Below are 23,280 nucleotides of genomic sequence, written 5' to 3'. Positions count from 1 at the left end.
GCATATTTCATGATGCAAATGTAAGTTCTTTACATGCAGTTAACAGTAGCAGTCTGTCATTTATGCCTAGACACCCAGTATCCAACAACTTAAAAGCTAATGTAGCAACAGGAAGTTCCATTTTGTATTTGAGCATTTTGTTCAAAATCAATAATATAATTAGCCAAATTTGTAGAACTGCCTCTGGAAATTTTGTCTGTCTGAATATGCCTCATAAATCCACTGCCCTTATACCTACAGAAAAATGGAATCAAGAGCATTTATTAGCTTAGTCATTCTGTCATCTTTGTTTAAGACTTCCACTGAAATTCCCATTGCAGAATTTCTTGCTCTTCCTGAGGTAACAGTACAACTGCAAGGACCTGCTTCTTCTTCTCGAGCTCAGTAATGAGTCCATATTCCAGTTTCATTTTTCCAGCTTTCATAAGGCTTGCTCTTGTTGAATACTGGCGGTGTCCTATAGCTGGTAGCGGTCCTCTGCTACCAATGTTAACGTTCAAACAATAAAGACAAGATTTTCTTTTGTTTTAACTTTACTCTCTCAGTTCAAGTTCAGTACTCAAACCTGCCATTTTCTTATCCACCATCCTCCTCCCATCTTTGTGCATATGCCCATAACTGGGAAAGTAAACATCCCAGCTAAATGCCTACATAGCCCAAATGAACAGAACTCAACACATTATGTTGTGCTGACCTTCTTGCCTGCTCTGATGTCTTTGGTCTTATGATTTTGACTTTGGCCTTGTAGATAGCGAAAGGGTTTGGGATGTCAAGAGTTGGGTCACTTGTGTCAGAATACCTTGCTTCAGTCATGGTACAGTATTTGTATTTCTGCCAACTGAGTTTCGGGTTAATGGTGACGCCCTGAGTGTTAAAAGTCACAGTCAGGGCAATGGAGTGAAAGTCTGTTTGGCTAGCTGCTGCCTTAATTCTTTTGCTGATGATCTAAATGATGTTCTCCACAAAGTGGATGCTGCGTGCACCATCGGCAAAATGCATCGAATCAGAACCAGAATCTCATTCAGGTTTAGTATGATTGGCATATGACGTGATATTTGTTGTTATGCGGCAGCGCTACGTTGCAATACATAATAACAGAAAACTATAAATTATAATAAATATATATAAAAATTAAATTAAATGAGTAGCATAAAAAGAGAGGAGAGAAAAATAAAGCAGTAGTGATTATGGGTTCACTCTCCATTCAGAAATCTAACGGCGGAGGGGAAGATGCTATGCCTGAACTGTTGAGTGTGTCTTCAGGCTTCTGTACCTCCTCCTTGATGGTAGCAATGAGAAGAGGGGACGTCCTGGGTGATGGGAGTCCTTAATGATGGATGCCACATTTTTGAGGCATCACCTAAAGCATTACACTAACTGCTATGCTGATGCATCATTGATTGTTGGTCCAAAATTCTTAATTGCAAATCCTTTAATTTGTAATTCCAGGAGGAAACAAGAAAAGGCCAGATAAAGTTAAAGCTTACCATGGGAAGCCAAGAAAGATCTATAGGCTGTCAAGAGCTTTCTGGCTGGTTGAGACTTTTTGTCTTTGAGCCTGGTTGTTATAACTTTCATTGATGCTGGAGCCCACAGCATTGTAATAAACGCCCTTTCTCAGGATTTAATTATACTTTATACTTTATTGTCGCCAAACAATTGGTACTAGAATGTACAATCATCACAGCGATATTTGATTCTGCGCTTCCCACTCCCTGGATTACAAATATTAAATATTAAAAATAGTAAAATTAGTAAATATTAAAAATTTAAATTATAAATCATAAATAGAAAATAGAAAAATGGAAAGTAAGGTCGTGCAAAAAAACCGAGAGGCAGGTCTGGATATTTGGAGGGTACGGCCCAGATCCGGGTCAGGATCCGTTCTGCAGACTTATCACAGTTGGAAAGAAGCTGTTCCCAAATCTGGCCGTATGAGTCTTCAAGCTCCTGAGCCTTCTCCCAGCGGGAAAAAGGCCGAAAAGTGTGTTGGCTGGGTGGGTCGTGTCGTTGATTATCCTGGCAGCATTGCTCCAACAGCGTGCGGTGTAAAGTGAGTCCACGGACGGAAGATTGGTTTGTGTGATGTGCTGCGCTGTGTTCATGATTTTCTGCAGCTTCTTTCGGTCTTGGACAGGACAACTTCCATACCAGGTTGTGATGTACCCTAGAAGAATGCTTTCTATGGTGCATCTATAAAAATTAGTGAGGGTTTTAGGGGACAGGCCAAATTTCTTTAGTTTTCTCAGGAAGTAAAGGCGCTGGTGGGCCTTCTTGGCAGTGAACTCTGCTTGGTTGGACCAAGTCAGGTCATTTGTGATATTGACCCCGAGGAACTTGAAGCTTTTGACCTGTTCCACTTGCGCACCACCAATGTAAATTGGGTCGTGCGGTCTGCTACTCCTTCTGAAGTCAACAACCAATTCCCTCGTCTTGCTGACGTTGAGAGATAGGTTATTGTCTTCGCACCATGCCACCAGGTTCTTAATTTCCTCTCTGTACTCAAACTCATCATTACCCGAGATACGGCCTACATTCCAAATTACATTCCAAATCGGACAATTTTTATATTAAAAAATCCTCAAAATGTGAAATGCCATGGTTTGTAAAACCCTGTCAAAGGCTTTCTTCTGGTTTGAAATGTTAAATTGAAGGAAATCCTCCCAACAACCTGAGAGAGAAAAATTAATTTTCTTCAGGAGCTGGGCAAAAGACAGGACATCTGTGTGAAATAGATAAAGACAAGTGATAATTGGATTAAAATGCTGGACAAGAGTGTACCTAATGAACTGAAAAGGCTGAGTCTGGAACAAAATATTACATCACGTAAAATAGGTTGTCATACAAGCAATGGTACTTAAGTTGCTTAAATTCAAATTATGCATAATTGGATGTGATTTTCCTCAGTACATCAATCTAACATCACGTTAGTCAGTAGAATGTATATATTCTGTGTGTGTGATTATTCCAAGTTTGCAGTCAAAATGAAAGATATAAAATAGTTTTATATTCCTGAGTGGAACAAAAATTATTTAATTTGCCAAGGAGTTAAAATATTTTTCAAAAATCATTTTTTGAGATGTGAGTATTGCCTGACCCTTCTGCCTCTGCAGGGCAATGACCATTTGGCAGTGTTTGAGCTGCTGCCACTCTTCTGATGAAGGCTCCCCCTCAGTGCCAGTACACAGCAACTAACCTGGCTGGCACGTCTGTGGCAATTGGCACAGACTCAAGGGAAAAATGAAGGATAATACCAGAAGCACTTATTTCTTCCAACAAAAGATTATTAGGATAACTAACCTGATTATTTAGTTAAATACACGCTACCTGTCAGGAAAAGTTATAAAATCCAGCTGTGTCTGAATCATTTGGAGAGACATTGTGAGATACAGCACAGAAGCATACTACTGAGTCCACTCTGACGTTCAACCACCCACTAATACTACCCCTACATTAATCCTGGTTCCTTAGGGTCCTCATAACTGGGGGTGGTGGTGGGATTAAGCTCCCTCTACCTATTGCTCCCAGTGGTGTGTGTTTCAAATAGCCTTTGACAAACAAGTCCAGCTTCTGGCCTTCACATGTAGTTTAGCTACTAAGAACCATTTCTACTGAGAGGCAAAGAAGGAAAAGGTGGGTTATTGGTGCCTTAAAACCAGTCACTTTGGGCAGATGGGACTCATTTTCTGTGGTTAGCAGCATATCTAGGAGAAGGAAAACTGATTTCAAGCCCTCACTACCTTGCGGCTAGACCCACTCATGGGGAAGGCTTCAGGAGTAAACTCCAAGGAAATATTCATAGCTGGAATTCCAAAGGCAGTCCTACACTGAGTTCAGTGTTGACTGGCAACTCCTGCAATGCTATTAGTACTAAACTGTATCGGTCTCTGTGTTCCTTCGGGTTCATCAGTTGCATGGAGAGGGGGAGCTTGCTACATGGGCAACAGCTTACTCTCCATATTGTACTGCCCAGGCTTACGTATCTAGGCAGCTAGGTCACAACAACCATGGTCAAGTCCGACCAACGGAGGGCCTCACATTAATCCCCCTCTTCCTATATTCAGTCAATGCTCCCCAGAATCTACCATTAATCTGCAGACTAATGGAATTACCAGTGGCCAGTTAACCTAGCAATCCACATGTCCTTGGGATCTGGAGGGAAACTGGAGCACCTGGAGGAAACTCACCCCTAGACTGAGAGTGCATACAACAGAGACAACACCAGAAGTGAGGCTTGAACCCAGCTCTCCGGTGTTGTGATACATCTGCTTTACAACCCATGGTAGAGTCGCGGTTAGCACAACCCTGTTATAACTTCAGGTGTTGGAGTTCAGAGATCAGTTTTGGTGTCCTCCTAAGGAGTCTGTACATCCTCCCCGTGGAACGTGTGGGTTTCTCCGGGTGCACCAGTTACGTCCAACAGTACAAAGATGTACCAGTTAGTAGGTTAATTGGTTATTGTATTGTGATTAGGCTAGGATTAAACCTGGGGTTGCTGGCCTTTGCAGCTCAAAGGGCCAGAAGGGCCTATTCTGTGCTGCAGCTCAATCAATCAATCAATAAACTGCACCTCGCTGTTGTTCAAAGGAATCTTCCCTGCTGCTCAGCAGGTGGGGCCATTTGCATTTCAACTTTTATTGTTACATGCACGAGTGCAATGAGAAACTTATTTGTAGCAGCACCACAGATACACAGTATTTCCAGAATCTCCTGCAGATACTACTGGTGGTGTGAGGAATGTGCCAGTAATGGATTGGGCTGCATCTAATCTTCTTGGCAGTTTATTAAGTTCCTGCGATTTGAATTGTCAGAGTAGTCCAAGGTATGACCAGTCTGGATAGCCGTCAATAATTATTTGGCAGTAATCCTGATAGTGGAAGAATGACATGTAGTGTATGATTCTGAGTGCCTGTCAATATGGAGATGATTTTTTTTTTACATGGGATGACTGTTTTATTTGATACTGCAACAGATGCATTTAACATTCTTGAGCACAAATATTATGCACTAGTTTAAAGACAGCAGACATAAATAACTTTCTCCTGAAGTCCATTTGGCTTGTTCCTTCTGATCCAAGCAGCTGTCCCATACAGAACACAAGATCATCCATTAGTCCTCAATAGCCAGAGTCAACATGCAGTCTTAACTCCCATTTCACTCACCGCCTCCTCCTCTCATATTTATTTTGAATACTAATGCGAGTGCAGACACAAACAACTTTGTAACCTCTGGGAAATGCTTTGCCAATTTCTGAGCCCTTCATAAAAGAATGTTTGACGTCAGCCATAGTCTTTAAATATTGCACCATCACATCTCCTATCCTCAATCAACACCGAGTGCCCAGAGTGTCAGGCTAATGAAACCCAGACAGCCTGGGAAAAGGCATCTGTAAACAACTGTTGGTAGCAGAAGCTCATCTCATTAGCTGCTGAAGGGGAATTACATGTGTAATTGAAAGCAACATTACAGTCAAATCAGCATCAGTCAGGTGTTGCTCATCGCAGCCGATAGAATTTCCACAAGGGGGGAAAGAGCTCTTTGATTCTTGAAAGGTTTGCCAATTAAAGAGAGAATTGACAATATTGGCAAAAGAAATGCTTTCCTGTTGCAGTGAATGAAGGTCATACTGAATCTTTACATCCTCAACAGGGCAGAGCAGTTCACAGACTCATAACTGGCATCTATCACATGTCGCAATCCTTACTTACATTGAAATATTGCTCAGGTTAGGACCTCCGGCACTTTGAGCCACACCGCAAAACAATCACCAATTTAACCCTAGTCTAATCACAGGACAATTTACAATGACTAATTAACCTAGTAATCGATATGTCTTTGGACTGTGGGAGGAAACCAGAGCACCCAGTGAAAAACCATGCATTCCACAGGGAGGACGCCAGATTCCTTACAGAGGACGCCAGATTTGAAATCTGAACTCTGACGCCATGCGCTATAATAGCATCACGCTAACTACTATGCTATTTTGGCATCCAGGTGCTCCGTTTTCACTTCTTCTCCCGGGTTTCTTCACCTGTTTATGGTTTATGAAAAATTATTTCTGCACTTCTAAATTCCACTTTCACTGTAACATGTTAGTGTTAAATGACTTGTCTTCCTAATCCCTTTTCTCACCCCTAAAAGCATGTTGCTTTTACATATCGGCAGCACTGAAGATCCTGAACCAGAGGGAATAACTTTACTCAACTTCACTCACTCCATCACTGAACTGTTCCCACAACCTTTAGACTTACTTTCAAGGACTCTTCTTATGTTCTTGATATTTATTACTTATTTATCTATTATTATATTTTTATTTCTTTTATTCTTTCTTTCTGTATTTGCACAGTTTTGTTGTTTTTTGCAAGTTGTTTGTTTTCCATCCTACTGCGTACAGTCATTCATCGATTCTATAGTGTTTCATGCATTTACTGTGAATGCCCACAAGAAAAATGAATTTCAGGGTTGTAAATGGTGACATACATGTACATTGATAATGAATTTACTTTGAACTTTGAACCTATCACAGCTAATTCGACCCTTTTCAATCACGACCTTCAGTATTGTCTCTGTGACCCTGTGGGTTTCCTCTCATATCTCAACACTGTGCAGTCAGGTAGACCAAGTAGCCATTGTGATTCAACCCTGTCATGTAGCCGAGGAGTTGTATAATGTGTGTGTGTGTGTGTGTGTGTGTATGGCGGGGGGTGTCAAGAAATGTGTTGTTTTTATATATATAATGTGTGTGTGTGTGTGTGCGTGTGTGTAAGAAAAATATAAGTTAAATAAGCAGTGCAGAAAGAGAGGAAAGATAGTGAAGTAGTGATCATGGATTCACTGTCCTTTCAGAAATCTAATGGTGAAGCAGATGGAGCTGTTCCTAAAACATCAAGTGTGTGTCTTCAGGTTCCTGTACCTCCTCACTAATGGTAGCAATGACGTGAGGGCATGTCCTGGGTGATGGGAGTCCTTATTGATGGATGTCTCCGTTTTGAGGCATCACCTTTGGCAGGCGATCTCATTGCTGGGGAGCCTAGTGCCCATGATGAAGCCGGCTGAGTTTACAACCTTGTGCAGCCTCTTCCAGTCCTTTGCAGTGGCCCCTCCATACCAGACAGTGATGCAACCAGTTAGAATGGAACCAGAATGCAACCCGTTAGATATGAGAATAGCAAAGGAGAGACAGGAGGGAAGGGCATCAGAAATGGGCTGACATTTAGTGAAAGGAAGAGACAGAAAAGGGAAAGTCAGAAATTTATCTACACAAATTAGACTGAAAGGTTTTAAGGTCAGGTTGATTCTGGAGACTTGAGTTATGATTCTTACCTTTAAATAGTGTTCAGATTTACTCACAAGACTATTTCATGTTGCAGTAAGTCTAACCCTCTGGAATATAAAATGTTGATTTCGATGCTTGCTTTATATGTGTTTTCTATTTATTTTCAGTGTTTTGTAATTGGACACATATACCACAGCCGGCTATTATGGTCTCGAATTTAGGTTGCATTTATCCACTGATTTTCCTGTACTGTCCATATAGTGACTCTTCATTATTTTCCTCCAATTCTCCTTGCACCCAAGAACATGTTCCAGGGATCACAATGCACAGGCCTGTTGGAGTGAAGCTACGATGACTTGAAACTGAACAGAGAAGAAGGTTTTGGTTTCTGTTTTGTTACTGTGTTGGAGTAGAGAATTTTAGAATCAAGGCTCTCCCTTCTTCTCCAAGAAATGTTAGCCAATCACATTCAAATGGTTTTGCACCCTTTAGCCAATAGGAAAGACAGCCTTGGCTTGAAATGGGGAAATCCTTTAGGTTGGGAACAGAAACTGCAGGTGAGCTCCAGTCTTTAACGCCAGCCATAGGGATTCAGAACCCAGTGGTCAAGTGGGAGGAGTGAAGTGGATAATCACGCCTTTCTAAAATTCATTGTGAAAAATGCAAACATCTTCACAATAAATGTCTGAGAGAAGGATATTTCTGTCAGTTTGTTAAACTGCTGCACAGCAATTTTGTGACATTCAGGAGGAGTTCCATCACACATTGGTTTCAATTCATGGCATTTTACAGTTCTTGTTAGAGGTCACTTTTTATCAGACTACTTTACCAAACAGAAACAAGCAGGGAGCCAGACAGCAATGTAGTGTGATTTCCCCGACTAAGATGACAAAAGAAAACATGCTCTAACACCAACAGAGAACAATAACAAGGTAATACTGCCCACACTGACCCGACAGTTACTCAGCTCTTCAGCAGACAAGATCAGTGTTCCACATTTTTTCCCGGGAAGTCCCCTAGAGAGATGAGAAGAGAACAGACCATCATTCATTGGCTAAGGACAGGACAGTTTATTACAGAGACCCAGAAAGATGACAGATTGAGGCCCAGGCCATCCCACCACACACAATTAAAAGCAGACTTTTAGCCTCTGAGGCTTGCTGTGGCAGCTTTGCATCTTATTAAAATATGACAAGGTAAGACTGCTTTAGTTAATTAGAACCAAAACAGGAAGTGATTTATTCCCTTATTCAATAGCAAAATCTTTTTAAGAACCTTGCAAAATCATTACTATACAGACAGTAGCCACTTGGGCAGCTCAGTTGTACTGGCTCATTGTAGAGCAATCCAGTTAGTCCTCGTTTTTTCTGTGCTTTCCCCACAATCCTGAAAAAATTATCCACTTTTGCCAGTCCTATCTAGGGTTTCAGCCCGAAACATCCACTGTACGTTTTTCCACAGATGCTGCCTGGCCTGCTGAGTTCCTCCAGCATTTTGTGTGTGTTGCTCGGATTTCCAGCATCTGCATATTTTCTCTTGATTGTGGTTTAATATCACTGACATATGTTGTGAAATTTGTTGTTTTACAGCAGCAGTACATTGTAATACATAATAATAAAACTATAAATTACAGTAAATGTATATATTAAACAAAATTAAATGAAATAAGTAGTCCAAAGAGAGGAGAAAAAATAGTGAGGTAGGATTCATGGGTCCATTGTCCATTCAGAAATCTGATTGTGGAGAGGAAGAAACTGTTCCGAAAATATTGAGTGTGCGTCTTCAGTCTCCTGTACCTCCTCGCTGATGGGAGCAATGAAAAGAAGGCATGTCCTGGGTGATGGGGGTCCTTACTGATGGGTGCATCACCTTTTGAAGGTGTCCTCAATACTGGGGACGACAGTGCCCCTGATGGAGCTGGCTGAGTTTACAGTTTTCTCAAATCCTGTGTAGTGGCCCCTCCATACTAGATGGTGTAACATCCTCCTTAATATATCCACCTGAAAGTTGGCCATAATGATGCATGTTTTCACTCAGTCGGTGTTGAAAGAATAACTCACTCTTCTGCGGTAATAACTGGCTACTGCTTTATTCTGGGATCCTAGAGTACACATCGATCAAAAATATTTCAACCATAGCAAAATGAAGAGCATCTTCTATTGTTTGCTTCAGCTTAAGAAGATAGACTTCCATAAACACATCGGATTTGCAGATGCTAGAAATCTTGAGCAACTTACATAAGCCATCTAGGCCATGCTTTCTTCTCACTACTACCAATAATGCCCCAAAAGGACATTATTGGACCAAATTTTTTTAATAACCATTCAGCAGCTGGATGACATTTTATCTACATGTAAGTTGTTTGAATTAAAGTCACCAGATACTTTGATAGGATTCACGCTCTAGTGCTTGGGCAATTATTTAAAAAGAGAGCTTTGTGGGCATTTGTCTATTGTATGGGGCCTATCAAAGGCATCAACAGAGCTCTACAAAGGAGAGGTGTTTCTCGCAGGTAAGCGGCGATTATTTAAAAAGAGCTTTGCGGGCGTTTGCCCATTGTATGGGGCCTATCAGCGGTGTTAACAGAGCTCTGCAAACTAAATAAAAGTACAGAAGGGATAAGCGGAGCGGCCATTGTCGAGAGTAGGCCAGTGGTGAGAGTAGAAGTGACAGACTTTGGCTCAAAGGAGGCTTCGGCTTGGAAGAAGTGTCTGCTCTGTGTAAAGCATCTGTTAAGGTTACCTTTTTTGTTTTTTTCCCTCTCTCATTGTACCATTTAAATGGCTGTGGTGTACTCTTCTTGGAGAACTGGGAGACCCAGAGTCAACCAGGGAACTACATCTGCATGAAGTTCCAGCTGCAGCTTCTTAAAGACCATGTTAGGGATCTGGAGCAGCAACTGGATGACCTTCAGCTAGTATGGGAGACCAAGGAGATAATTGATCAAAGCTACAGGGAAGTAGTCACCCCGAAGTTGCAGGAGGCGAGTAGCTGGGTGACTGTCAGAAGAAATGGAAATAAACAATTAGAAGAGAGCACCACTGTAGCCATTCCCCTCAAAAACAAGTATATCGCTTTGGATACTTTTGTGGGGGATGACCCGGGAGAATGCCATGGTGACCAGGTTACAGGCACTGAGCATGGGTACATGATGTAGAAGGGAAAGAAGAGTGTGGTAGTGATAGGGGACTCGATAGTGAGGGGGACAGACTGGAGATTCTGTGGACATGAACAGGACACCTGGATGTTATGTTGCCTCCCAGGTGCCAGGGTTAGGGATGCCTCGGATTGCATCCACGACATTTTGGAGAGGGAGGGGGAGCAGCCAGATGTCTTGGTACATATTTGTACCAATGATATAGGAAGGAAAAGCGAAGAGGTTCTGAAAAGAGAATTTAGAGAGGTATGTAGAAACTCGAGAAGCAGGATCTCCCAGGTAGTAATTTCTGGATTGCTGCCTGTGCCACATACCAGTGAGCATAGAAGCAGGATTATTTGACAGATAAATGCATGACTGAGAAGCTGGTGCAGGGGCAGAGCTTCATGTTCTTGGATCATTGGGATCTCTCCTGGGGGAGGTATGACCTGTTCAAAAGTGACGGGTTGCACTTGAACCCAGAGGGGACCAATATACTTGTGGGCAGGTTTGTTAGAGCTGTTGGGGAGGGTTTAAACTAATTTGTCAGGGAACCAGAGTGAAGGGACTCAGGATAAAAAAGTAAAGATAGCGTGCAGTCAGATTGTCAGGAAGGGCAGGCAGTTGATGGGACTTAGTTGTACCTAAATGTGCGTAGTATAAGAAATAAGTTGGATGATCTTGTTGCAATATTACAGACTGCCAGGCATAATGTTGTGGCCATCACTGAATTGTGGCTGAAGGATGGTTGCAGTTGGGAGCTGAATGGTTACATGTTATATCAGAGGGACAGGAAGGTAGGCAGAGGGGGTGGTGTGGCTCTACTGGTAAAGAATGACATTAAATCAGTAGAAAGGTGTGACATTGGATCGGAAGATGTTGAATCCTTGTGGGTTAAGTTTAGAAACTGCAAGGGTAAAAGGCCATTGATGACAGTTATATATGGGCTCCCAACAATGGCTGGGAGGTGGACCACAGGTTACAACAGGAAATAGAAAAGGCGTGTCAAAAGGGCAATGTAATGGTAGTCATGGGAGATTTTAACATGCAGGTTGATCAGCCAATGCCCTAACTATGTTAGTAACCTCCTGTAATACCATGGGCTCTTAACTTGGTAAGCAGCCCCATGTGTGGCACCTTGTCAAAAGCCTTCTGAAAGTCCAAATATACAACATCCACTGCATCCCGTTTATCTATCCTACATGTAATCTCCTTAAAGAATTCCAACAGGTTCGTCAGACAGGGTTTTCCCTGAGGTAAGCCATACTGACTTTTGTACTACCTTGACCTGTATCACCAAGTACTCCTTAACTTCAGCTTTAGCAACTGACTCTAACATCTTCCCAACCACTGAGGTCAGGCTATCTGTTTTATAATTTCCTTTCTGTTGTCTTCCTCCTTTCTTAAAGAGTGAAGTAACATTTGCAATTTTCCAGTCCTCTGGCACCATGCCAGAGTCCCATGATTTTTGAAAGGTCATTTCTAATGCCACCACATTCTCTAACACTACCTCTTTCAGAACCCTAGGGTCTGGGTGACTTATGTACCTTTAGGTCTTTCAACTTCTTGAACACTTTGTAATAGTAACTGCACTCACTTCTCTTCCCTCGCACCGTTCAACATCTGGCATATTGCTAGAGTCTTCCACAGTAAAGACTAATGCAAAATACTCAATAAGTTTATCAGACACCTCTTTGTCCCTGTTATTATTTCTCCTCTCTCACTTTCTAGTGGTCCTATATCCACTCTCATTTCTCTTTATTTTTAACGTACTTGAAAAAACTTTTACTATACACTTTGATATTATTTGCTAGCTTGTTTTCATGAGTGGGTCTAGCCGCAAGGTAGTGAGGACCTGAAATCAGTTTTCCTTCTCCTAGATACACTGCTAACCACAGATAATGAGTCCTATCTGCCCAAAGTGACTGGTTTTAAGGCACCAATAACCCACCATTTCTTTCTTTGCCTGTCAGTAGAAACAATTCCCTCTCACTGCCTCCTACCAATCACCCAATGCTCATGTTAGTAAATAAATAGCATTTATTTCAAGAGGTCTAGAATACAAGAGCAAGGATGTGATGCTGAGGCTTTATAAGGCAGTAGTGAGGCCTCACCTTGAGTACTGTGAATAGTTTGGGGCCCCTCATCTTAGAAAAGATGTGCTGGCATTGGAGAGGGTCCAGAGGAGTTTCATAATAATGATTCCAGGAATGAAAGGGTTATCATACAAGGAATGTTTGATGGCTCTGGGTCTGTATTCACTGGAATTGAGAAGGATGAGAGGGGGTCTCGTTGAAACCTTTCAAATGTTGAAAGGCCTAGACAGAGTAGATGTGGTAAGGATGTTTCCCATGGTGGGAGAGTCTAGGTCAAGAGGACATAGCTTCAGGATAGAAGGGTGCCCTTTCAAAATAGAGATATGGAGAAACTTCTTTAGCCAGAGGGTGGAGAATTTGTGGAATTTGTTACACATGCAGTTGTGGAAGCCAGGTCATTTGGTATATTTAAGGCTGAGATCAATAGGTTCTTGTTTGGACATGGGGTCAAAGATAATGATGAGAAGACCGGGAACTGGGGTTGAGGAGGAGGGAAAAAAAAGATCAGCCATGATCGAATGGGCCAAATGGCCTAATTCTGTCCTATGTCTTATGGTCTTATAGTCTTATGAACAATTGGCTTGGCCTCTGGATATTACTGTTACTTGCCATGGTCATCCTGGTTTGAGGATCTACATAGATTGAATATCCCAGAATAAAGTATTGCCAATCATTCTACCTTCAAATATGTACAATCCTACAAAAAATAGTGGGTACAGCTCAGTTCATCATAGGAAAAGCCTCCCCATCTCTGAGCACATTACAAGGAGCATTGCCACAAAAAAACAGCATCCATCATCAGGGACCCCACCAGCCAGGCCATGATCTCTTCTTTCTACTGCAGTTGGGAAGGAGGTTCCACACCACCAGGTTCTGGAATATATCAAAATTGAAAGTTTAATGTACATTTGATACAACCTTGAGATTTTTCTTCTGACAGGCAGCCACAAAAGAAAGAAACCCAAATGAACCTATATAAAAAAGACCACCCAATGTGCGGTAAGGGAAAAACCATCATCATTCAAACAATAACTGCAAGCAAATAGTGTCCTAAACTGAAGTCTGCAAAGAGAGTCCCATAGTTTAGCGCACAGCAATCTGAATCAGCCTGTCCCTCGCCTCGAGCCCTGACACCCAAACCTTTTCAATCTGGCCCGGTGCCTAAATTGATGTCCAAACATCCGGTTCAGCCACCACAATACGCTCTAGGCCAGGACCTCACAACCTTGATTCAGCCTGAACTCATCATTTGCGATTCGGCCTGTGGTTAAGTCTCCATCCAAACATCGAGTTCAGTCGCCCCAATCTGCCCTGGGACCTGGAGTCACCGCCTAGATTCGGCTGGGTAACCAACCTTTCCGATTCGGCCCTGCACTTAAGTCTCCGTCCAAACATCGAAGTCAGTTGAATCAGCACTCTCTGGTGCCCAGACCTCGCTGCCTCGATTCGGCCAGTAACACAGCATTTACAACGATCGAGCTGCGGGTCTTGCTCACTCTCGGTGACGGGTCTGCCACCTCACCTTGTCTCGGTGCGGCAACATCAAATCGATTCCAAGTCCAAAGAGAAGTTACAGACCATAACTTACGACGATCATTTGCAGAAAAGCTGAGAGTAACGAAGTATATAGTTCTTTTTCTTGTTTCGTTAGCCATCAGTCAGAGGTCACTGAGGTTCACCACTGCCATGTATTACTCTACTATCATCAGTCTCCTGAGACAGCATGACTATTCCTCACCTCAATGCTGAGCTGACTCTACAACCTACAGACCCACTTTCAAAGACTCTACTACTCGTTCTCAGTATTAGTGATCTACTTTTTTGATTATTTGTGTGATTTTTCTTCTTTTGCACATTGTTTTCCTCATCCTTTGATATTTATAGTTTTTCATAAATTTTATATTTCTTCATTTTCCTGCAAATGCCTGCAAGAAAATGAATCTTAAGACCATAACAGCATAAGATATAGGAGCAGAATTAAGATATTCAGCCCATCAAGTCTGCTCTGCCATTCTGTTGTGGCTGACCTATTATCTCCTGCCTTTTCCTTGTAACATTTAAGCCCTGATTAATCAAGAACTTATTACCTCCATTTTAAATTTTTCCAATGACTTAGCCTCCACAGTACTTTGTGGCAATGAATTCTACAGATTCACCACCCCTGGCTGAAGATATTTTTCCTTATCTCTGATCTAAATGGACATCTCTCAATTCTGAGGCCATGCCCTCTGGTTCTAGACTCCCCCACTATAGGAAACATCTCTCTAATTCCTCTCTTTCAATATTCAATTGGATTCAAGGAGATACCCACTTATTATTCTAAGTGCCTCTGATCTGGTCCGACATTTACGTGCCGGGCAGCACCTAATCAATTAGCTTGTTTATTTCGGCTTTTTTCTTAAAGACGTGCTGGGTGCGTTCTGGCCACCGCTGTACCGCTGCATTCTTCGCGGATCGATATCGGTCGGCAGCCTGGAGGTTTGGGACCACTGTTATAATTGACTTATCACTATATTCATGCGAGGAAACTATACGCTGTGTGTTTAATGTTAAATTTGTTAGATAAACCCCTTTAGAAATGAAATTGAGTGTATCAGCCACTTCTAAAAGACTTATCACCTATATTCCGGTCCTGATTAACACCCACCCCCCCACCCGGTCAGCCGGTCCGCAAGAATATTGTCAATATTAAACCAGTCCATGGTGCAAAAAAGGTTGGGGACCCCTGTTCTAGTCCCTTCAAAATGAATGCTAACATCGTATTTGCTTTCCCTACCAGTGACTCAACTTGCACGTTAACCTTTAGCGAATCCTGCACAAGACTCAGAAGTCCCTTTGCATCTCTGATCTCTGAATTTTCTCCCCATTTAGAAAATAGTCTTTATTCCTTCTGACAAAGTGAATGACTATGCACTTCCCTACACTATATTCCACCTGCCACTTCTTTGCCCATTTGTCCAATCTGTCTAAGTCTTGCTGTAGACACACTACTTCCTCAACGTTACTTGTCCCTCCACCTATCTTTGTGTTGGCCACAAACTTGGCTACAAAACTATAAATTCCTTCATCCAAATCATTAAGACATAATGTGAAAAGAAGAGTCCCGAACACTGACCTCTGCTGCACACCACCAGTAACCGGCAGCCAACCAGAAATGGTCCCCTGTATTCCCATTCTTTGGCACTTGCCAGTCAGCCAGTCCTCTGTCTATCCTAGTATGCTTCCTGTAATACTATAGGCTATTACCTTGATAAGTAGCCTCATGTGTGGCACTTTGTCAAAGGCATTCTGAAAATCCAAATAAACAACATCCACTGATGCTCATTTGTCTGTCCTGACTGTTATTTCCTCAAAGAATTTCCAACATATTTGTTAAGCAAGATTTCTCCTCAAGTAAACAATGCTGACTTTGGCCTATTTTATCATGTGTCTCCAAGTACTCCTAAAACTCATCCTTAATAATGGACTCCAGCACCTTTCCAACCACTGAAGTCGGTCTAAGTAGACTATAATTTCGTTTCTTCTGCATCCCTCCCTTCTTAAAGAGTGGAAGGACATTTGAAATTTTTCAGTCCTCAAGAACCATGCCAGAATCTATCGATTCTCGAAAGATCATTAGTAATGTCTCCACAAACTCTTCAGCTACCTCTTTCAGAACCCTGGGATGTTGTCCATCTGGTCCAAGGTACTTACCTACCTTCAGATCTTTTAGCTTCCCAAGCACCTCCTCCTTAGTAATAGCAATGGCACTCACTTCAGCCCCCTGACACTCATATTCTGGCATTCTGCTAGCGAAGATTAATGCTAAATACTTATTTAGCGCATCCACCATTTCTTTCTCCCCATTACTACTTCTCCATTGTCATGTTACAGTTGTCCAAAATCCACTCTTGACTCCCTTTTACTCCTTATAGATCTGAAAAAAAACTTCTGGTATCCTCTTTGATATATTTGGTGAGCTTATCTTCAAATTTCAACTTTTCTCTCCTTATGGCCTTTTTACCTTTAGTTGCCTTCTGCTGGTTTTTAAAAGCTTTCCAATTGTCTACCTTCCCACTAATATTTGCTATGTTATATGAACTCTTTTTTGCTTTTATGCTGTGTTTGACTTCCCCCTTACAGCCACCGTTGCCTCATTATCCCTTTAGAATACTTCTTCATCTTTGGGTTGTATCTTTCCTACGCCTTCTGAATTGCTGCCAGAAACCCCAGCCATTGCTATTGTGCCATTATCTTTCCTGGTGTCCCCTTCCAATAAACTTTGACGAGCGTCTCTCTCATGCCCCTTATATTCCCTTTACTCCACTGTAATACTGATACATCTGATTTTAGCTTCTTTTTCTCAAACTGCAGGGTGAATTCTATGATATTATGATCACTGTCTTCTAAGAGTTCCTTTATCTTAAGCTCCCTAATCAAATCTGGGTCATTACATAACACCCAGTCCAGAACTGCCATTCCTTTATTGGGTTCAACCACAGGCTGCTCTAAAAATCTATCTCGTGGGCATTCTGCAAATTCCCTTTCTTGGGTTCCAGCACTAACCTTATTTTCCCAATCTAGCTGCATATTGAAACCCCTCATAATTATCACAACATTGCCCTTTTTACATGTCTCTACTATCTCCCATTGTAGCTTATAGACCACATCCTGGCTCCCATCAAGGTCCTTTTCATGCTTACATTTTCTTAACTCTGCTCACAAAGATTCTACATCTTCCAATCCTATGTCAGCTCTTTCTAAGGATTTGGTTCAATTTTTTACCAAAAGTGCCACCCCATCCTCTCTGTCTACCTGTCTGTCCTTTCAATAGAATGTGTATCCTTGGATGTTAAGTTCCTAACTATGATATTCTTTCAGCCGTCACTCAAAGATGCTCATAACATCATAACTGCCAGTCAATAACTGTGCTACAAAGATTCAAAGTACATTTATTATCAAAGTATGTATACAGTATACAACCCTGAAATTCATCTTTCTACAGCCACAAAACAAAGAAACACCGTTGAACCTGTTCAAAGAAAACTTCAAACACCCAATGCGCAAAAGAACAACTCACACAAACAGCAAAAACGAGTTCATCTACCTTATTATGTTTACTTCATGTACCAAAATATAATACTTTCATTTCTGTATTCATCATCCTTCTTAATTTTGCTCCCCATTACTATTTAACTCATCCCGCTTATTGCAATTTAGCCCTATCATCTATTTGTCCCTCTTCACAGTCTCACCCTCCACTGCATCTAGTTGCCCTGTCCTCAGGCCTATCACTCCAGTTCCCATCTCCCTGCCAACCTGTCCACAAAGATATTGGTCCCTCTTGGGTTCAGATGTAACCCGGCTTTGTGTTCAGGTCATACCTTCCCCAAAAGAGATCCCAATGATCCAGAAATCTGAAAACCTGTCACCTACAGCAATTCTTCAGTCATGCATTCATATGCCAAATCGTCCTATTCTTACCCTCGCTGGCATGTGGAACAGAGAGCAATCCGGATATTACTACTCTGGAAATCCTGCTTCTCAACTTTCTGTCTAACTTCCTATTTTCTCTTCAGGACTTCCGCCCTCTTCCAACCTTTCTCATTGATAGCAATATCTGTCACGGCTTCTGGCTGTTCACCCTCCCATTTTAGAATGTCGTGGACCCAATTCTAGGTATCCCTGACACTGGTGCCCGGGAGGCAACATACCACCCAAGTGTCTCTTTCACATCCACAGAACCTGCTTTCTAATGATGGACTCCCCGATCACCATGCACTCCTCTTCTCCCGCTCCTCTCCTGAGCCACAGAGGAGACTCAGTGCTCCTGAGACCCAGTTGCTGCTGCTTCCTTCTGGCGGGTTGTCCCCCTGAACAGTATCCAAAGCAGTATCCTTATTATCGAGGGGTATAGCCACAGGACTAATCAGCACTGGCTGCCTGTCCCCTTTCCCTCTCCTGACAGTCACCCAGCTGACTACTTCCCTGTAGCATCTATTTATCACCTCCTCATTTTCCCATATCATCAAGGTGCAGTTAGACGCACTTTGTGCAGATGTAGCTACCAGGGAGGCTGATGTCTCCCAGAGTTCCCACACCTCACACAAAATACATACCACTACCTCCAGTCCCATTCTCAGCATGCTAGATATGTACTAACAGAAAAGTAAACTTCGTAGAAACTTACTTAGAACTTCCACCAGTGCTTGCTGAAACCTATTCTCCCCCAAGCCCACTGAGCCAAAGTTGGACCACTTGAACACTGCCCCACTCACACAATGGTTGCTCCCATAGTGTCCATCCACTCTGCTTACACCTCCTTTCTTCTTATTGGCCCCATGTTGATTACAGCCTGCTGGGAAAGAGCCGAAAAGCACCCAAGCTCTTTTAAAGTCTACGCTGCATCACCTGAGAACGACTTCTCGTGCTGTCTGCAGGGTGCTGAAAAATCTCAAGGTAACATATACGTACAGTAGCAAACTGTGAGATATGCCAGAGTTTATTATCACAGCCTAATGATCCTAAGAGTGACCATGACATCCACAGGCAAACGGATAACTTTGCATCGCACCAAAACCTCAAATCTTAATCAAGGGAAAATGGAGCTTAAACACTGGGCGAAACAGGATTAAGGTAGGAGACAGGAGATTTAGAGGAGGGTTTGAGGAAGAACCTTTTCAAACAAGGGTTGCCAAACTGTGAAATACACTGGCTGAGATGTTAGCAGAGCTGTGTCCTCCCAGTCTTGAAACTCCCGGTTAAATACTTAGTGTTGGAAAATGGGATCAGGATAGATAATTGAAGGGACTTGCACTAGAGACTGACTCTCTCTCTCTCTTGCAGTACAATGCAAAACAAAAAAAATTACAAGTTAATATCATAAATAAATTAATAGTGCAGAAGAGAATAGCAAGATAATCTTTGTAGTGTCATGGGCCATTTAGAAATCTGATGTTGGAGGGGAAAAAGTTGTTCCTAAAATGTTGAGTGCGTGCCTTCAGGCTCCCTGTAAAACTCCGCTGGTGAATGAATGCCTAAATTCCCTTTCAGCTGCTATTAAGTCCAAGAATGAGTATTATTTAGTTCTAAAGCGATTCTTTGGTTCAAATCAGAAAATGCAGGAAATACTCAGTAGGTCAGACAACGTCGGTGGGAAGACTTAACGTTTCAGGCTGAAGTTGAAGACGGTTTTTCAGAACTGAGTCTTTGACCTGAAATATTAACTCTGTTTCTCTTTCCACGGATGTGGCCTGATCTGCTGAATATTTGTGGAATTTTCTAAATTTATTTTCAATTTGTAACATATGAGATAATTGTGATTTTCACTTTGTTTCCAAAGAAATTTTAGGAGCCAGCAAGCAATGTGCAAGTATCTAATACAGTGTATCCTTTCACCTGTTTTCACATTTCAGTAAACCAAACATCTGCAGATGCTGGAAGCCTGAAATTGGAAAAAAAAAAGTAGAAATGATAGAAATATTCATTTGATCTGGCAGCATCTATAGAGTCAACCTGAAACACTAACAGTGTTTCTCTTTCCACAGATGCTACTTGACTTGCTCAGTGTTTCGAACAGTCTCTGTTTTCACCTCAACTTTAAGGACCCTCTGTTAAATGCCCCCTCCCGCAATTAGTTTGTCCTTGTTCCAGTATTCATTATTATTAGGTTCTTCTTTTCTTGTAAAAATGTGATATTAAAATGACTTCCTAAGAGGTAGCATGGAATATGGGTGTACTTTTTGCAAATGCAGTGGATTTCACCCCCTTATCTTCACCATTCTCTCACCTTATCTGCTTGCCTGCCCATCACCTCCCTCTGGTGCTCCTCACCACTTTTCTTTCTTCCATGGCCTTCTGTCCTCTCCTTTCAGACTCCCCCTTCTCCAGTCCTGTATCTCTTTCACCAATCAACTTCCTAGTTCCTTACTTCATCCCTCCCACTCCTGGTTTCACCTATCACCTTGTATTTCTCTTTCCCCTCCCCTGATCTTTTAAATCTACTCCATATATATATTTTTTTCTCCGGTCCTGATGAAGAGTTTCGGCCCAAAACATCGGCTACACTTTTTTCCATTGACGTTGTCTAGCCTGCTGAGTTCCTCCAGCATTTTGTGTGTGTTGCTTGGAGTTCCAGCATCTGCAGATTTTCTCGTGTTTGTGAGTGGATTCCAGTTAATTCGGACACTTTGGGACTAGTACATTTTGGCCCAGTTAAGTGGCTGTCCCGATTTAGCTGAAGTTCACGAAAATAGTTAAAAAGGTATCTTAAAGATGGACTATTGTTTCATTAAGTAACAAATTAATGTATTTAAATGAAATACAGACAAATTAGAACACTAGTAAAGCTAATATAGTACTATAAAATTATTTTATTTCTCTATAGTTATCAATGGATGAAGTACGCTACTGCATTCTTCTGATTGACTATAAATGAACAAAATCACCAGTCACCTCATGTAGATCACAAACAAGAGAAATTCTCAGATGCTGGAAATCCAAAGCAACATACACAAAATGCTGGAGGAACTCAGAAGGTCAAGCAGCATCTATGGAAATGGATAAACAGATGATGTTTTGGGCCAAGACCCTCATCAGGACTGGAAAGGAGATGAAGTAGGTAATGTAAATAATGTGCTACCTTCATACAATTGTATCCTTCAATTTTCATTGTAACGTTCAAGATGATTGTCAATATCTTCAAGATTTTCATAATTTCAAACTTATTGAAGTAGTAAAATCATTTCATTTTCACTCCCAGCCATTTCTGGCATCTCCAAGCCTGAATGCTTGAAACAACAGTGAGCAAAACAGTTATGAATTGTCTTACTGTGTATTTCTCACCAGCTATCAGTGACAAAAAATACTGCTTTCTGAACACAAACTCACTCAACTGATGCTATTTAAAAACTATTTGCTCTAAGCATGGTGTAGTGTCCAACAGCCACACAAGTGTACATACATGGCACTACAGTATTTAGAAACAGCCTTCTGTCCCAATAAAGTGGCATAATGTCCCAAATAAATGAAAGGAATCCTGACTATTTTCTTGATTTATTTTTGCTCTTTAAGAGTGGTCCCAAATAAATGGCTGACCCTATTAACTGATGGCCCAATTAACTGGAATCCTCTGTATTAAAACACAGAACATAGAACATAAAACAGTACAGCACGGGAACAGGCCCTTCAGCCAAATAAATTAGTAATCAAATGGCCAACTAAACTAATTCCTTATGCCTACATAATGTCTGTATCCTTCCACTTTCCTCACGTTCATGTGCCTATCAAAACATCTCCTCAAAGTTCCTAATGTATCTGCCTCTACCACCATCATGGACAGCATGCTTCAAATCATTTCCATGTTCCTTTTGTAGTCACAAAAATATCCAATGGACGTGGCAATAGAAATATTTATGCAACACAATTAAGCGACAGCCTGCTTTCTACTAGAAGAATTCTACTTTTAGACATTTCTGAGAAGCAGGAGAAATAGCAGGTAGGGCACTTTAAATGCACGGTTTGGTAGCGAGCAACTTCAGTGCTGTCCACTTGGAGTAGGGTTACTGACCTTAACAGAATTTACCAGGTCATCAATAAAACAATCTTCAACTTATGTCAAGGGAATTAAAAAAATACTGTGGACCTCTGGAACTAGAGCAAATACTTGAGTTGTCAGAAAATGTCACGCCTTGCTAAAATAATGGTAAATTAATGTCCAAACCTTTGAATGTATGAACCACTTTGAGCTACTATGATTTTGTCTTAACTGATCTAAATGCAAATAGATCTATCAGAAAACTATATGTGATAGGCTTATGACTGACCTGAATATTAAGCAGTCTGCTTTTATTAGCAAGCTGTGGATGTCCAGTTTTGCATTGGATAAATAATGAAGTACTGAAGTACTACAGGGATAATTTTCTGATTTTGTGCTTTGAAGGTAAATTCTGCTCACTGAGACTTTAACGCCAGGTAGTGTAATGGTTAGCACTTGGCTTTACGGCATCAACAATCACTGACTGGGGTTCAATTCCCGCTGTTTCCTGCAAGGAGTTTGTACGTTCTCCCTGTGTCTGCATGGGTTTGCTCTGGGTGCTCCGGTTTCCTCCCATATTCCAAAAGATGTACGGAGTTGTGGACACACTAAATTGGCACCGGAAGCATTTTGACACTCACAGGCTGCCCAACATAATTCTTGTTGATTTGGTGTAATGCAAAACAGCACATTTCACTCTGTGTGACAAATAAAGCTCATCTCTAAACCTTTAAAAACAAGATCTCCACTGTATATGAATAAGTTTTACAAAGAAAGAACTTTCAAAATTCTTCTAGAATTCACTATTTTCTGGGTACCAGCAGATGGGAAAGTAGCAAATTCTGTTCCAAAGAGGAGAGATAGAAAATAGGGAAACAGAGAACCATTGGGCAGACGTCAGTTGCCATCAAATATTATAGATGTGAACTTGAGTCCTGAAGAAGGGTTTCAGCTTGAAACGTCGACTGTTTATTCATTTCCATGGATGCTGCCTGGCCTGCTGAGCTCCTCCAGCATTTTGTGTGTGTCGCTCTGGATGTCCAGCATCTGCAGAATCTTTTCTGTTTATGACATATGCTCTATGTCCTCTTCATTTCTCCACAATTTGAGTAACAGAATGCAGAAATCATGGTTCATTTAAATGAAGCTTTCCTGACACCACACTCAGAGTATTGTGCAGTTTTAGCCTCTATGACTAAGGAAGACTAGATCCTTGTCTTTGAGGTAGATTTTGGGGTACCAAAATAGTGTAGTAGTT

General features: G+C 41.6%; 1 protein-coding gene across 7 annotated transcripts in view; it reads right to left on the bottom strand.

Moving 5' to 3' along the window:
* Positions 1-23,280, bottom strand: part of LOC134356672 (copine-9-like) — a 585,942-nt gene that overhangs the window by 136,186 nt on the left and 426,476 nt on the right. For 4 of the 7 annotated variants that reach the window (XM_063067690.1, XM_063067685.1, XM_063067686.1 and 1 more), the window contains one exon: positions 8,229-8,292. The exons of the other annotated variants lie outside the window; for them this stretch is intronic. In XM_063067690.1, the coding sequence (XP_062923760.1) occupies positions 8,229-8,292 (64 nt within the window). The remainder of the gene's footprint in view (positions 1-8,228; positions 8,293-23,280) is intronic. 7 annotated transcript variants of the gene reach the window in all.

Source organism: Mobula hypostoma, chromosome 15 (genome assembly GCF_963921235.1).
Source record: "Mobula hypostoma chromosome 15, sMobHyp1.1, whole genome shotgun sequence".
Taxonomy (NCBI): domain Eukaryota; kingdom Metazoa; phylum Chordata; class Chondrichthyes; order Myliobatiformes; family Myliobatidae; genus Mobula; species Mobula hypostoma.
The sequence above is the reverse complement of the archived record's forward strand: the minus strand, read 5'-3'. Positions and strand labels throughout refer to the sequence as shown.